At 34.5% G+C, this 16,729-nt stretch overlaps 1 protein-coding gene and 1 pseudogene across 6 annotated transcripts in view; both read left to right on the forward strand.

The window, feature by feature from the left end:
* TRPC1 (transient receptor potential cation channel subfamily C member 1) overlaps positions 1–16,729 on the forward strand; it is an 89,186-nt gene that overhangs the window by 47,222 nt on the left and 25,235 nt on the right. For 5 of the 6 annotated variants that reach the window (XM_039876481.1, XM_039876486.1, XM_039876484.1 and 2 more), the window contains 3 exons: positions 2,670–3,024; positions 9,112–9,251; positions 11,050–11,193. In XM_039876481.1, coding sequence (XP_039732415.1) covers positions 2,670–3,024; positions 9,112–9,251; positions 11,050–11,193 — 639 coding nt within the window. The remainder of the gene's footprint in view (positions 1–2,669; positions 3,025–9,111; positions 9,252–11,049; positions 11,194–16,729) is intronic. The other variant, XM_039876482.1, reaches the window with a different exon arrangement.
* LOC120613836 (peptidyl-tRNA hydrolase 2, mitochondrial-like) lies at positions 14,600–16,528 on the forward strand (annotated as a pseudogene).

The raw sequence follows: 16,729 nt of genomic DNA on the forward strand, positions 1-16,729 counted from the left end.
TACATAGTTAGTAAAATGATCCCCCAATTGCACCCTCCCTCCCTTGACCCTCCACCTAGCCAATGTATTAATGCTAATTGCATTCCTTATGCCATGCTTCCCATCCCCATGACCATCCGTCAGCTACTAATTTATACTCCTTTAAGCCTTCATTCCATTATCCCAGCCCCTCAAACTCCCCTCCCTTCTATCCGTCACCAAAATGTCTGCTATATTTGTGAGTCTGTTTTTTATTAGTTTGTTCTTTTATTCCTTAAATTCCACATTTTGGTGAAATCATATAGTGTTTATCTTTCTCTGTCTGACTTAAATACCTTCTAGGTTCATCACAGCAATATCTTTTTCCATCCCCTTCCTTTTCATATATAGGGGTCTTGTTTTCTTATCCTTTTAGCCACTCCATCCCTTGATTGGATCACTTAATTCTTTTTCGTTTGAGGTACTTATTGATAGGAATGTAGTTGTTACCATTCTTTATCCTGTTTTTGATACATGTTTTTTTCTTTTTAAAGAAGTCTCTTCAACATTTCCTGTAATTCTGGCTTGGTGGTGTTAAATTCCTTTAGTTTATTTTTGTCTAGGAAGCTCTTTATCTGTCCTTCAACTCTCAATGATAGCTTTGCTGGATAAATTATTCTTGGTTGTATATCCTGGGTCTTCATTCTTTTAATATCTTTGGCCAAGCCCTTCTGTCCTGCATAGTCTCTCTTGAGAAATCAGCTGCCAGTCATATTGATATTCCCTTATATGTAATTATTTGTTTTTCTCTTGCTGCTTTTAAAATTTTTTCTTTATATTTTACCTTTGGCATTTTAATTATGATGTGTCTTGGTGTGGGCCTCTTTGGATCCTTGATTTTTGGAATCCTCTGAGCTTCCTGGGGTTTTATGTCCATTTCCTTCACCAGTTTAGGGAAGTTTTCCATTGTTATCTCTTCAAACAGCTGTTCAACATCTTGATTTTCTTCAGTTACACCAATCAGACAAATATTTGGAGCCTTAATAGTGTCCCTATATCTTCCTTAAATCATCTTTATAGTCTTGGCCTCTTTTTTCTTGCCATTCTGTTTGAGTGTCCTGATTGGCTTTCCTGTCCTCTAGATAGGGCATGTGATCCTCTTCTTTATTCACTTTGTTTATTCCTTTGTTTCTTCCATTTAATATACTTCTCATCTTAGATAATGTGTTCTCTATTTCAGACTGGTTCCTTCTTATAATCTCCATCTCCATTTTTATCTCTTTGTTGGAGTTCTCTACATTTCCCAAAAGTTCATTGAGCATCTTTAAAACCAGTGTTTTGAACTCTACATCTTTTAGATTACTTGACTCCATTATATTTGGGTCTCCGGTCTGTTCTGTCGTATGGTTTCTGCTTCTTTGTCTTCCTATTTTGGCTGCCTTTCCGTGTCTATTTCTATGTACTAAGCAAAGCTCCTCAGTCTCCCGGTCTTTTTAGTGTGAATTTGTGAAGTAGATGTCCAGTGGCACAGTCTTGACAGGGATTCAGCTGCAGGCCAAATTTAGCCCAAGCCTCTACCCCTCTGGGGCCACCTGTCAAGATTCAGCAAGCAATCTACTGTGCTTATAGTTGCCTCAAAGGGCCATACCAGAAACTGAGGCCAGCTGCCTCCAGTGTGAGTCTAGGCGCTGCTCAGCAAGGCTCACCTGACTTGCTGAGGATATACCTGGATGTGGCTTGGGTGGGGCCAGGGTTGGGAGAGGTGGGGTTTCAGGGAATCCTCTGGGTGGAGTGACCTCTGTTATCCAGTTTGATGAGGTCACAGCTATGGTTGCACTGTGTCAGTGCACTGGGAGGGGATATGGCTCAACAGGGAACAATGTATACCACTAGCACTTCGGTACGGGGTGAGTCTCGCCTCGACCCTCACACCGACAATATCTCCCTGTACGTCCCTCGTGCCCACTGCACGCAGCCAGTCGGGCACTGGTGCTCAGAGGGAGCAGGTCCGTCACTGTGAAAATCCACTCGCAGACACAGCCACTTTAAGAGGCTTTTCTGCTGCTGCCGCTGCTGCAGCCTCCATCTCACTCAGCTGCTTTAGACCGGGCAGCCTTGCGTCCTCGCCCCATCCTACCTTCTGCCATTGCAGAGTGCTTTCTTGGATTTCTCCCTAGTTGTATGGCTTGTTCATCTAGATCCCAGGCAGTTTTTCTTTGCTGCTACTCCTTGTTTCCATCACAACTTTGATTTGGTCACCAGAGAGATGAACAGAGCCTCTATCATCTATGCCATTTTTTTTCTCCCCTACATTTAATCTTTATAAGAAGTTTATGAAGTAGATACTATTATTATCTCCATTTTATAGATAGGAAATTTGAGGCTTAGAGAGATTCAAATTTACTCAAGGTCATTTAATAAGTGGCAGAGCCTGGATTTGAATCTAGGTAATCTGGCTCCAGAGGTTATGCTCTTAACATCTACATGTGTAAGGAAATAAAAAGCTGTGTGGACTGTATAAAATTGGTTTTAAACTATTATTGTGTTTGTTTCACATGTTAGTATGGTCCCTGTGCAAGGATGACATATAAATTAGTGAAGCATTGCATTTTTTTAGAAGAAAAAAAGCTATTAAAACTAAGTATCAATTAAATAATGGTATTATCAGATTCTATTTACAGGTTTTATTTTACTCTTTTTTTTTTTTATGTGTGTGTATTTCTTTTCAGTTTGTCTCCCAGTCTAACTGCCAGCAGTTCCTGAACACTGTTTGGTTTGGACAGATGTCAGGTTACCGACGTAAGCCTACCTGTAAGAAGATAATAACTGTTTTAACAGTTGGTATCTTTTGGCCAGTTTTGTCACTTTGCTATTTGATAGCTCCCAAATCTCAGTTTGGCAGAATCATTCATACACCTTTTATGAAATTTATTATTCATGGAGCATCATATTTCACATTCTTGCTATTACTAAACCTGTACTCTCTTGTCTACAATGAGGATAAGAAAAACACAATGGGGCCAGCCCTTGAAAGAATAGACTATCTTCTTATACTCTGGATTATTGGTAAGTATTAAGTTCATTTGAAAGGTTTTGCCTTTATTTAGCCCATTAACGTTCCCTTGCTTGGTGGCATTATAAACATCTGTGTTCCATATGTAATTTTACACTGTTTGCACAGCAAGAATTTGAATACTTCCATGATCATTGAAGACTTAACTAACATTTTTGTAAAGAAAACATTCCTAAACTTGATGATAAGGAAACAGAGCTCTTATTTGATATTACTTAATTACATGGAAGTTTTTATCCATGTTAAAATGTTTTTATTCTCGGTCTCTAAAATTGTCCATGATTATTAAAACAGGAAAACAGATTTTGCTGATCATTGCTTTTTTGGCATAAGAGTATGAACCTATTCTCAGTATTTTAAAGTGTAATATATTTTATACTTGGTTGAATTTTAAGAGTTAACTATTTTGTTATATTATTAGTTCTCTTTTTGAGAACCTATGAACTTCTGTAGTTACATCTTCCCTGGTGACTCACTCTATAAATCAGTTCCTTGTAATGATAGCTAGATTACATTAGAAATTACAGATTTTTAAAAAATATATGACATTTTATTTTATTAAAATTGTTTTTAATAAGTTATTATGTTATATAATAAATATTTTAAATGACCTTCTGCTGCCCTCACCCTTTATTTGGTTGGGAGGGGGGAGGTGAGGAGTTGAGGTATAATCATATTGTCTATTTATGGACTTTTAATGACATCTGCTTTATTTCCCTCTGGATCTTCAACCCTGTTTTTAACCTCAGCACTTCCCATTTATCTTTCTACTATTTGCTATAGAATGAAATGATATTGAAATTTAGTCTTTTCAATGGTATAAAGCATATATGTTAATATGTTATTGATTTTTTCAATTATTAAATAATTTGAGAAGAGTTAATTACAATGTTCACTCTTAGTTTTCCTTCAGCTATAAAAATAATTTGCATATTTTAGGATTTTTATTTTTATCTGGAAATTAGTTAATTTCAAGTAACTTGATTTTAATCAGTGTTTTACTTTTAGCAGTATGTGACCCATGATACATTAATGTTTAAAATCAGATAGATGAAGTAAAAAGAATACACATCTAAACTCTGGGTTAAAGAGAATTAAATAATTTCTCCTTGTTAATTTTTCCTGTTTTCTGTGTTTCTGCTATTTTATCTAAAATTTAATATTTTACAAAATAATTTAGATTTTATCATATATAGTTCCAAATTGCATTGTTGTAGATCTTTCCAATGTAAAATTTGTTTATATTGTTATTTGAATAGGTTAAAAAATATTAAGCTGAAAGGCATCTCTCTATTCAAACTATTCCTGAAAGATTGTCATAAAGAAAATTTTACATTGTTTCATTATAACCTATTGTTTAAATGGTAGTGAGAAAGAAAGAATATTTTCTTTGTTTTGTAAATAAGGTTCAGTTTACGCAAGTCTGTACAGGAATCAAGTTGAAGTTATATTTCTTAGCAGTGAGTAGAAACTCATTGAACTCATACCGCTCTTTGGATAGCATGAATATGCTGCTGTCACTGCATTTCATAATGGTAAAACTATGGCTATTTCTTTTTAATCACATGGCCCTGTTTTCAATAACATTATTGAACACATTTGCATGTGTGCACGCTCATGCACACACACACTATGATTAATTTTCTAACCATATTCTGCCTCAGTAGAAGAGTGCAACGTGAATTAAGCCAGTAAAATTCCTCGAATTATTTTACTTTTCTCAGCACAGCTTCTGCTTTAAAACTTTTAGATCTGAATAAACCCTGCTAAGGATGTCTTCTGAGCCTGTTATGTAATTAGATCACTCTGGGCTTCCTTAAATATATAGATCTGAATGTGCTCTGAGGAAACATGTAGGAATCGTTTGCCTGCTGTCTAAAGGCACTATTTGGTTCAATTTATTATTTCATGCAGTGAGCACAGTGACTTTTGACTCATAATGAATGACTTTTGTACATTTATTTCCTGTTTGTTTCCTTAGCCCTCCAGAAAAAAAGCAGGGTTGAATTATAAATAGCAAGGTAGGGAAAAATGAAACAATATGTTGATGAATGCACAACTATTGCTGGTTTCTTTTTACTTAACTTTTCACTGTTAGAATATAATAGGAAACTACTATAAAAATATTTTTTTTAAATGTTGTATACTTACCTTATCCAAGCACAAGCAGAGACAGATATGGCCCAATACTCATGGAGCTTATGGTCTAATTAAAGCAAAAAAAAAAAAAAAAAATCCACACATCCCCAAAACACAATAACTTGAGAGTCACACATATAAATTAAAAATCACAAATGAGCTAATTGCTACTAAGGGCATTTTGCTTAGTTGGGGAGATCAGAAAGACTATCTCGAGGAAGTAATGAATGAGCTAACATCTAAAGGATAAATAGGAGTGAACTAGGAGAATTGGAAGAGGAAAGTACTTCAGGCTGATATCAAAGTTACATTCAGAGGCTCCGTGGCAAAAGGAAGTATGGTACGTAGAAGAGACCGAATAAAGGCTGGAGCAAAGAGAGCAAGGGAAGAGGAATCAAGAAGAAGCTATAGAAATTGATGTTGCCCCAGACCCTGGACAACCTTATAGGCCATTTTAAGTAATTTTGACTATACTAAGAACAATGGAAAACCATTGAAGTTTTTAGGTATGTGACATGATCAGATTTGCCTTTTGAAAAGATCATTCTGGCTACAGTGTGGAAAATGGGTTGGGAGGGTAGGGCTGTGTCAAGAGTAGATGGAGAGAGACTGTAAGGAGGCTGTTGCAGTATTCCAGTGAATGCTGATGGAACCTTGGACTTAGGGTGGTTGTGATAGAAAATGAGAGAAAGGAACAGATTTGAGAGATATTTTACAAAGTAAAGCCAATAGGAAATGGAAATACATATTATGTGGGAGTGAGGGAGAAGGAGATTATTAAGCAACATAGATAGTTGTGAGGGATTTGTGAGAGGGTAGATCCTGAGCATGGTTTTGGATATGTTGAAATTGAAAAGCTTTCAAGATATCCAAAAGAGATGTCAATCAGACTGTCGAATACCTAGTCTGGAGCTCAAGAGGAAGTCTAAGCTTGAGTTAACAATGTGTGAGTTAACAATGTACATGAATGAGACACTAGAAAAAATATAAAATGAAAGAGAAGAGGACCTAGGAGTAAGCCTTGAAGAATCCCAAAATGATGAGATTACAGTTTATTAATGTTACTAATTCTAAAAAACAAAAACAAAAGGACCATAAAATATAATACATTGATTATGTAGTGATTGTATTGGTTATAATTATTTTATTCTTCCAATTCAATTAAGAGGTATGAAATACATCAACCGTATTAGCTTCATTTTGGTATGAGATGTTACACAGGAGAAACTACCTGATGCTGGCACTTACTACTCTTTCAGATGTCTGCTTTTTTTGATAAAAATCTCCAATTCATGTTGTAATTTTTGCCAAGAGTTACCTTTAGGTATAAAATTGAATTTAACAGAAATAAAATACATATTTTACAAGCATCTTTTTTTGGTTTAATGTTTTAGTTTCATAGTGTTTAACTTAATAAAATGTAGACTATTGAGTTTAACATTTTCAGGTAATATTTATCTGTTCGTTTTATTTTTATTATTTTTTATTCCCACTCCCAGTACTCCTCCTGATCTGTTCATTTTAAAAAGAAATTCAAGTGGAATTTTTTAAAGTGTTTTCCTTGTCATATCTGAAAATATTTTTAAATGTTTTTTCTACATAAAATATAGGTACTTGTATAATTAAGATATTATGAACAGTTTTTGAAGAATGCTTCAGGTATTTCCCAGGTGAATTATTCTGCCTACTGGTAAACCAGAAAACAATTCTGGTTGACTTAATTTGATCTTCACCCATATGTTATATTGCAGCACTCTATTCTTTGTTACTTTATAATCATTTAAAAAATATCTTAATGAAGGAATGTATCATAAAATTATCCTGGATTATATTGCTGTTCTCTGGAGTTCCTAGGAATATATAACTATGGAAGACCCTTTGGCCAAAAAAGAGGAAGGGGTTTTTGTTTGTTTGTTTGTTTGTTTTTTATTTGTGTATGTTTATTCACTTAGCAGTTTTTTTGAGAACCTACTATGTATCAGGCACTATTTAGGATATTTAGGACATTAGGTAATAAAACAAAGATTCTTACCCTTGAAGAGCTTACCTAAAGTGTGTGGGGGAGGTTGTGGGTGGGGGAGATAACTGATAATATAATAAGTAAACTATATCCAATGTTTAAAAGTGGTAAGTACTAAGGGAAAAGAAAGATAGAAGCAGAGTTGGGAGATTGTGAGTGGGGGAGCATGGGCTTTACGATTTTAAATAGGATGAAAGGGCAGGTGGTAGGCAAAGACGTGAAATGAGGGAGTTAGCCAAATGGGTATCTGGATGAGGAGCTTCCGCCCAGTGGGAAGCACCAGTGTAAAGGCCTGAAGTTAAGACTCTTGTGTTCAGAAAACAAGGAGTGAAGAGGCCTATGTGACTAGAGTGGTGTAAGGAAAGATTGATAGAAGAGGAGGTCAGAGAGGAGAGGTAATGTAGGGCCTTAGGCCATTGTAAGGAATTTGGTTCTGACTCTGAGTGAAATGAGCTATAAGGGAAGGTGCAGTACCCACTGCACAATCGGCAGTGGTGGTTTTGGGTTCTCACTGACATTAACATTCACAGGACAAAATGGCAGAAACCTGGCACCAGGAAGTACAGCATGTCAGCATGACAGCTTCAAATGTTGGCAGTTCTTACAAAAGTTTGGGGCTGCTTCTCAGCCTTATAGCGGGCACACTCAATTGTATGGAATGAGGCCATATGGATGGTTGGAGGCTACCCCAGCTAGAGAAACCTCAAATCTAGCAGGAACTATGTCTTATCAAGCCTAAGAGTATAGTTCCCACTACAGGCACACTCTTAAGAGAGATATCACAGAGAAGCTGAGGCCTGTGTTTCTCAACTGTTTTTATATCGTCTTAGCTGTGTATACCTTCAAAGTCTACGAGTTCACTCACAGCAAGTCCAGATGCAGTTCCAATCTGTGGTTATTTCTATAATGTTGAACACAGCTGTCCTTCCATATTTTTCTTAACATAGTATGTTTCCAAGGAAATCACTTTAATAGACAATAACATGAGGTTATGTTCCCATGGAGAAAAAGTTCTTAGCTGCAGTTAACCCTCTCAGAGTTACTACAGAGTTTTTAGGAGAGAAGTAACACTTGCATTTTAAAAGGGTTACTCTGTTGAGAATAGATTTCAGGGAGATTAGGGTAGAAGAAGGAGACTAGGCACGCTATATGTAATCCAGGCAAGAGAGGATGGTGGCTTGAAGGCGAAGTAGTGAGAAAGGTTAGATCCTAAATATATTTTGGAAGTAGAGCCGATAGTTTTGCTATTGCATTGAAGGTGTGGTTAAAAGAAATATGAGTTAAGGATGATTCAAGGACATTTGGATCGAGCAAATAGAAGGATGGAGTTGCCATCAGCTGAGATGGGGGAGTCTTCAAGTGCAGTGAATTTGAGGGCAGAGATTAGGAGTTCAGTTTGGACATTTTAGTATGTCTAGTTGGAGACATAGAGTAGCCAACTACCTATATAAGTTGAATTTAAAAGGGAGATTTAGAGATATTAATTATTATATAAATACAAGTTGAGTTTAGAGATGGAAATTTGAAAGTCTACTGCGTAAGTGGTGTTTAAAGCCATTAGACTAGACGGAATGAGGTCACCATAGGAGTGAGTGTAGATAGAGAAAAGGATCAGGGACTGAGCTCTTTGTGTGTGTCTGTGTGTGTGTGTGTGTGTGTGTGTGTGTGTGTGTGTGTGTTTAGCATCGATTTATTTTTTTACACTTATTTGACCTCACTTATTAAAATCCCTCTCTGGGATTTTATTGTCATATGAAACTTAAGGTTATTTTCTTTCAAATTTTGAGAATTTTTTACTGAAGTTATTTTTTTCTTCTGAATGAGACTATAGCTGATGCAAGTGTTATTTAATACTTAAAGTATTATTTTGTTTTATTTTTGGATTAAGAGAATTATCTGATTTTTTCTTCCTTATTTTTAGGGATGATTTGGTCAGACATTAAAAGACTCTGGTATGAAGGGTTGGAAGACTTTTTAGAAGAATCTCGTAATCAACTCAGTTTTGTCATGAATTCACTTTATTTGGCAACCTTTGCCCTCAAAGTGGTTGCTCACAACAAGGTGACTATTAACTATGTCAATTGGAGGTACAAATGAAGTTTGTTTAGGAAAAACCTGAGATTTTTAGCTACCTAACTCAGAGTTAACTTTGGCTCAAATCTATATCTGATGTGTTTTTATTTTAAACCTATCCTTGTACAAGGGAATAGTACAGTGTTTCCTTCCTTTCCAATAGTTGGAAGGATGTTAATTACCTTTCAATGTTGGTTACTTGTTAATACCAGGCACCATGATTGATACTTGTTATACTTTATCTCATTTTATCCTCACAGGGACTCTATGAGACAGATGTCCTTATTCCTATTTTGCTAATAAGGAAAATGAAGCTCAGTAATACTAAGTAACTTGTCCGAGACCACACAGTAAGAAACCAAGACCGGATTTAAATCCAGGTCTGTTTAGGCATTTTCTTTCTACCAAATGCCAATTCCTTATATCTGAGCCAGGTTTATTTACTTCATTAACCTGTATATACTTAAAATGAAAACATAAACTTACTTAAATTGATTAGCGTTAGATATTTTTACATCTGCCAGAAAAGAGGTTTATCTGAATGGAATCCATTATATAATGTTTTACACATTCTAAATTATGATTATTATGTTATACAGCTTAAAAAGTGGTTACTGTATATGTAATTATTTTTCTGATGCCTATATTTTTAAATTTAGAATTGACAAAAATCTAGCCTTATAGACATCCTACAATTTTACTTTTATAAAGCTTTAAGCTACCCCAAGCCCAGAAAAGGCAATGGATTTTATGTTAACTATCTTTGTTTAAACCTTGAGTTTAGCATTCTTCTGAGGTGTCACATTCAAGGAACTAAAAAATATGATATTTTCTGGTTTTTTTTTTTACTAATTTATAGACTTTAGAGAAAGCAAACTGGTTATCCTTACATCATTTTACTTTATTAAAAAAAAAACCCTCTATTTATTTAAGTAATTGGTAGTATGGAATATGTTTGTTAGGTATGTTCAATACCCAGAGTTGCAAAATTACTAAGAAAATAAAAATTGCTCATATATAGATATATGATTCAATAAAGAGATTGAGGGTAGTTGTTTTTTTTTTTGTTTTTTGTTTGTTTGTTTGTTTGTTTTTTGTTTTTGTTTTTTTTCTAGCTGGTCTCTTTAGTTCTACAAGTGGGATTCCTAGATAATTTATTATCCAAACCAGGATTTTTTGAGAGTGAAAGGGGACAGATGCTATTAATTATTATGCTAGGAAAACTGGTATATAATCTGTGACTATCCCAGGCAATTGGAACATGTGGCCACTCTACGTCTAGGGATAACAATGCACTCTTTTTCTTGGTATTTAGAAAGGAGAAGAATCTCTATAGTTTGTTCTAGAATCCTGAGTTAGAGGCTAGGTTAATTTAATATGATAGCTTATTAATTGACATGCAAAAGTACGTAAGTTTGTGTTGTGGAATTTAAAGAAAACTAACAAACATTTCATTCATAAAAAGTTTAATGACAGTTTTTTAGTATATGTGCTGCCGAAATGAGCACTAATGACAATTTTTTTAATTGTTTAATTTTTTAAAACCTAAGAATTTCTGAGAAAACCATATATAGAGTAAGCGATATTGCCTCATCTCTGTAGGAATCTTTTATTTAATTAAAACAATGTTATTTCTATTAAAAGAAGAGAACTTTATAAAACATAAATAGAGATCTCTCACAAGGAGGGAGTCATAATTAAAATAGTTTTTTAAATCAGAATGTTTGTTTTTATATTCCTAAATTGAGAGAGCTATTTACCTTTGGCTTTTTCTTTCTAACCTTAGTTTCATGATTTTGCTGATCGGAAGGACTGGGATGCATTCCATCCTACACTGGTGGCAGAAGGGCTTTTTGCATTTGCAAATGTTCTGAGCTATCTTCGTCTCTTTTTCATGTATACAACAAGCTCTATCTTGGGTCCATTACAGGTAAATAATTAAAATTTCTTTTTTTAAAATTTTATTATTTTTAAGTATATAGTACATTGGTTAGACATTTATATAGTTTATAAAACAATCTCCCTAATTGCTCCTTCTCTCCTCTGGTTTTCCACCTAGCCAATATATTAATGCTAACTGCATGCTCTGTGCCATGCCCCCTATCCCTGTGACCATCTGTCAGCTAATTTGTACTTCTTTAACCCTTCACCCCATTCTCCCAGCCCCCCAAACTCCCTCCCCTCTGTCTGTCACCAAATTTTCCTCTATATTAGTGAGTCTGTTTTTGATTAGTTTGTTCTTTTTGTTCCTTAGATTCCACTTATGAGTGAAATCAAGTGATATTTACTTTTCTCTGTCTGACTTATTTCACTCAGCATAATAACTTCTAGGTACATCCATGTCGTTGCAAATGAGAGGATTTCTTTTTTTTTTTTTAATGACTGAGTAATATTCCGTTGTATATATGAACCATAACTTCTTTATCCAATCATCTGTTGTTGGGCATTTAGGTTGCTTCCATATATTGACTATTGTAAATTGTGCTGCCATGAATATTGGGGTGCCTAGATCTTTATAAATTATCGTTTTGATTTTCTTTGGATAAATACCCAGAAGTGCAATTGCTGGGTCAAAAGGTATATCCATTTTTAATTTTGAGCAAACTCCAGACTGTTTTCCCTAGCGTCTGTACCAATTTGCAATCCCACCAACAATGTATGAGGGTTCTCTTTTCTCCACATCCTCGCCAATACTTGTTCTTTGCTTTATCAATGATAGCCATTCTGACGGGTGTCAGGTGATAGCTCATTGTGGTTTTAATTTTCATTTCTCTGATGATTAGTGACCTTGACTATCTTTTCATATGTCTATTGGCCATCTGTATTTCCTCTTTGGAGAAGTATCTGTTCAGGTCTTCTGCCCATTTTTTAATTGTATTGTTTGTTTTTTTCTTGTTGAGTTGTATGAGTTCTTTATATATTTTGGATATTAACCTCTTATTAGATGTATCATTAGTGAATATCTTCTCCCAATCAGTCGATTGTCTTTTTATTTTGTTGATAGTTTCCTTTGCTGTACAAAGTTTTAGTTCAATGTAGTCCCATTTGTTTATTTTTTCTTTTGTTTCCCTTGCCCTAGAAGATATATCTGAAAAGAAATTCCTGTTACCAATATCAAAGAGCTTACTGCCTATGTTTTCTCCTAGAAGTTTCATGGTTTTAGGTCTTACATTTAAGTCTTTAATCCATTTTGAGTTTATTCTTGTATACAGTGTAAGAAGGTGGTCCAGTTCCTTTTCTTTTTTCTTTTTGCATGTATCTGTCCAATTTTCCCAGCACCATTTATTGAAGAAACTATCTTTACCCCATTGTATAGTCTTACCTCCTTTGTCATATATTAAGAGAGTGTATAAGTGTGGATCTATTTCTGAGTTCTCTATTCTCGTCCATTGATCAATGTATCTGTTTTTATACCAGTAGCATGCTGTTTTGATTACTGTAGCCTTGTAGTATAGTTTGATATTGGGTAGGTGATACCTCCAACTTTGTTCTTCCTTCTCAAGATTGCTGTGGCTGTTCAGGGTCTTTTGTGGTTCCATATAAATTTTAAGATTATTTATTCTAACTCTGAAAAATGCCATTAGTATTTTGATAGGCATTGAATTGAATCTATAGACTGCTTTGGGTAGTATGGCCATTTTAATAATGTTGATTCTTCCTACCCATGAGCATGGTATATGCTTCCATTTATTTGTATCTTCTTCAATTTCTTTTTTCAATGACTTAGAATTTTCTGAGAACAGGTCTTCTACTTCCTTGGTTAATTTGATTCCCAGATATTTTATTTTTTCAATGCAATTGTAAATGGGATTGTTTTCTTAATTTCTCTTTCCGAAAGTTCATCATTGGTGTATAAAACTGCCACTGACTTCTGAATATTTATTTTGTAACCTGCTACTTTACTGAATTCGTTGGTCAGTTCTAACAGTTTTTTGGTGGACTCTTTAGGGTTCTCTATATATAGTATCATGTCATAAAGAACATTTGTTAGATGTCATTATTATTACATCTTTCTACTTGTCAACAGGAACATTGTTCTTTTATTATGTTAAAGCTAAACTTTGCTTTTGAAAATAATTAACAATTTAAAGGACACAATGTGTTCATTTGCTTTGCTTCTGGTTGAATGATAATAATTTGCTTTCAAGTATTCAGGTATTACTTTTAAGAATTACTAAACTGTGGTCCATTGTCCCTCTTCCCCCAGTCCATAGACATATATGTGTTTTAAATATAGTTATGCTTCAGACTTTACAAGGACATAAAAATCTGCTTTTTACCAAAATGAATTGCACATTTAAAGTTTTAAGCGATAAATATGAGAGAGGTATTATGCAAACAATGTATACTTCATGATGATTTTGAAAATGTGTAATTTTGTTTAATAAGTATTAAACAAATATTTAATAAATATTATTTTGTTTAATAAATATTAAGTGAAATAAGTTGGAAAAGTCCCATTTTTAGAGCTAAAAAATTTCATAGAGTTCATGCTGTCCAACTTTATGCTGTATAGTACTTTATAGTTAACGAAATAAAGCTTTTGAGATGGTATGCGATTTGTTCAAAGTACTATGATTATTATGCATGAGAGTACAGAACTAAATTCTGAGTCTCTTTACACTAAAGAAAGGAGTCATAATTGGTTGCATTTATCCCCCACAGATTTTAGTAGTTGATTATTTTTAGAAGGTGGGTGGCTCTACATATACTCTAATTTATCTTATAAGTCTGAAAATCTGAGCAATATTTATTTTTCCTTGATAAGTCAAAATTTACTAACAATTTAGAGTCTCATTTATATTTTTAAAGGAAATATTTTAAATAAAAGGCATAATTACCTTCTCCAGAAATATGTAAATAAAATACGTAGGAAAAACCTGATTTGATTTGGCTCGTGCTATCATCCTGCAACAGTGTTTCCTGAATTGTGACCCACTTAACCAGGTCCTGTGAGATGCTCAGACTGAAATAAGTTGGGACACGCTGCATTTCACATACCTCCTTTGGGAATTCACAATGCACGTTATCACATTAAAGCCTATAAGAAAGAAATAAAGAAATGTGTCTAACCTGTTCAAACTATCATTAATTAAAATTCATTTAATGTCATACCCATTTTTCATAAAATAGGCTCAGATTCTATTTTTCTCCAAAACATAGAATGTGAAACACTGGTTTAGGCCATCTCTTATTTTGATTTAATTTTGCCACTAATATTTTCTATGAATATTTTAATCAAGAGTCAATGGTATTTGAGGGTGGCTCCATAGTGTAGTGATTAGCACGTCTGCTTTACACGCAGAAGGTCCTAGGTTCGCACCCCAGGTGGAGCCATGAACTATATACCCAGGTGTGCCAGGCCCTGGGTGCGTGCCGCAAGTGCATGGGAGGAGACGCCCCTCCTTCAGAGATCCAGTTCAGAGATCCAGTTCTTAAGGGGATACGGCAACATCCATAGGTCAGGGGTGGATGTTGAGGGGGCAGGAATTAAAGAGAGGAAAAAAAATAGTGGTATTTTTACATGCACGTTTATTTTCTTTTTAAGTGAAAAACTGATGATGTCACTAAGTTTTTATACTGGAAATTTCTTTATAAATTTCTGTAGGATAAAAAACGGATAAAGCGTATTAGTGAATTATCTATTTGTTTTTCTTAAAACCATTGATTCAGGTCTTCTTGACTTAGTTTCTTACCAAAAGAACTATAAATGTATATACAAATACTGCATTTGTCATTTCAGCTGTCATATGTGTTTTTCAACTCCAGCAGGGTAATTTATATTGTTCTGATAGTCTTAGAACTAACAAATTTGTCAGGCCAACAAATATTTATGGTGTTCTTATTTATTAAAAATGTCTGCAGGTTAATCATAATATATGTTTAAATATTATGATCTAGTCCAGAAAAAGATTTTTTAAAAGTTATCTTTATTGATAAGCATGTTTGCTACTCAAAAGTGAAGAATGCAAAGACTCACCTGAAGTGGAGGAGAGGTGCTCTAGTTGCTCTCCAAACTCTTGGTTATGGAATATTTGGCTTATCCTGGTGTATGCAGCTTGGCTGTGGCAGTTGTTTGTGGCATGTGCTGGAGTGGGATCATTACACTTTGAGATGATCCCCAAAAGCTCAGTGAGTGAGACAGACAGACTAGAACTGAAGCAAGCATCTTAGGAGAGAGTGGGAAGTACAAAATGATTCTTGTGGTTCGAAGTGACTTAAAGATGAAAAAAAGAGTAAGTGGTTGCCCAGTGCTTTTATGCTGCTGTTTCTGCCTACAAGCAGATTCAAAGGAGAAAGCCTGAATTGCTCAAACAACAGGAATGTTGTAAACAACCCAAAGTGGTGGTCAAAGCCCCTGATGAAGAAACTCTGGTTTAATTATTGATCCATGCAAAAATTCTGGGACCGACTGTAAATTTAATCCAAGATACTGGACATATTCAGATTGCACGAGGCTCTCAAACTGTCCTAGGGATTGGGCCAGGACAAGCAGACTTAATTGGCAAAGCCACTGGTCACCTAAAACTTTACTAAGTGGAATTTTGTATTATGATGGTCTTACCACCACAAGAGTTTGAAACTGTCAACTAACTGTTAATTATCTGTGCAAATCTTCTCAGAAAGAAGGTTGTCTGCCATTTTTAGCATGTGATTGTTTCTCATGGTTGCAGACTCCTTGCTCCAAGTCGTTATGTCAAGTCTGCAGGAAGGAGAAAAGCAGAGGGCAAATGGCGGAAAGCATGGACCAGCTGTCTTTCTCTTTTTATCAAGAGAACAATCATTTTTAAAATTCTTCCACTTGTAACTCATTGGCCAGAATTTGGTCACATGGCTATTTGTAGCTACAAGGTCTGAGGAGATAATTACTTTTAATTAGCATATTGTCCCTCAGGAAATTAAGGTCTGGTTAGTCAAGAAGAGGGCAAAAAACTGACATTGACTCTGTAGTCACATTTTAAGGCTTTTACTTAAGAAGTTTTCAAATAAAGACATTTGTTTTCTAGTGTAGTAGTAACATGATAGATTTGTATTACATAACATTGCCAAAGTATTCTAGAATAATTTTATGTGTAAAATTTATAATACATGTTTTTACATTTTATTTATAAATAAGCAACAAAATTAAAAGAGTAATCCAGTTATGAATGTAAAACTAAGAGAAATGGGGAAAGAAAGTTGACAATAAGTTAACTACTTTAGCAAAAGTGCAACTTTTTTCCTTTACGTATATAACCTATTTCAGATATTTTTATATGATTACTATAGTTTGTTCAGTTTGTCCCCATTTACTTACATTTTTTTCCTTCCTAATCTTTGCAGATTTAGAAATTAACAGACTTTCATTGTAACTAGTTATATAACCTATAGTAGGGATACAGATCTCTCCTTTAGTTAGAATGACCACATTTTATCATCCAAATGTATGCACTTTGGAGAATGAAAAGGATGCTGTTAATTACTAA

The sequence above is a fragment of the Pteropus medius genome, unplaced genomic scaffold (genome assembly GCF_902729225.1).
Source record: "Pteropus medius unplaced genomic scaffold, Ma_sr-lr_union100, whole genome shotgun sequence".
Taxonomy (NCBI): Eukaryota; Metazoa; Chordata; class Mammalia; order Chiroptera; family Pteropodidae; genus Pteropus; species Pteropus medius.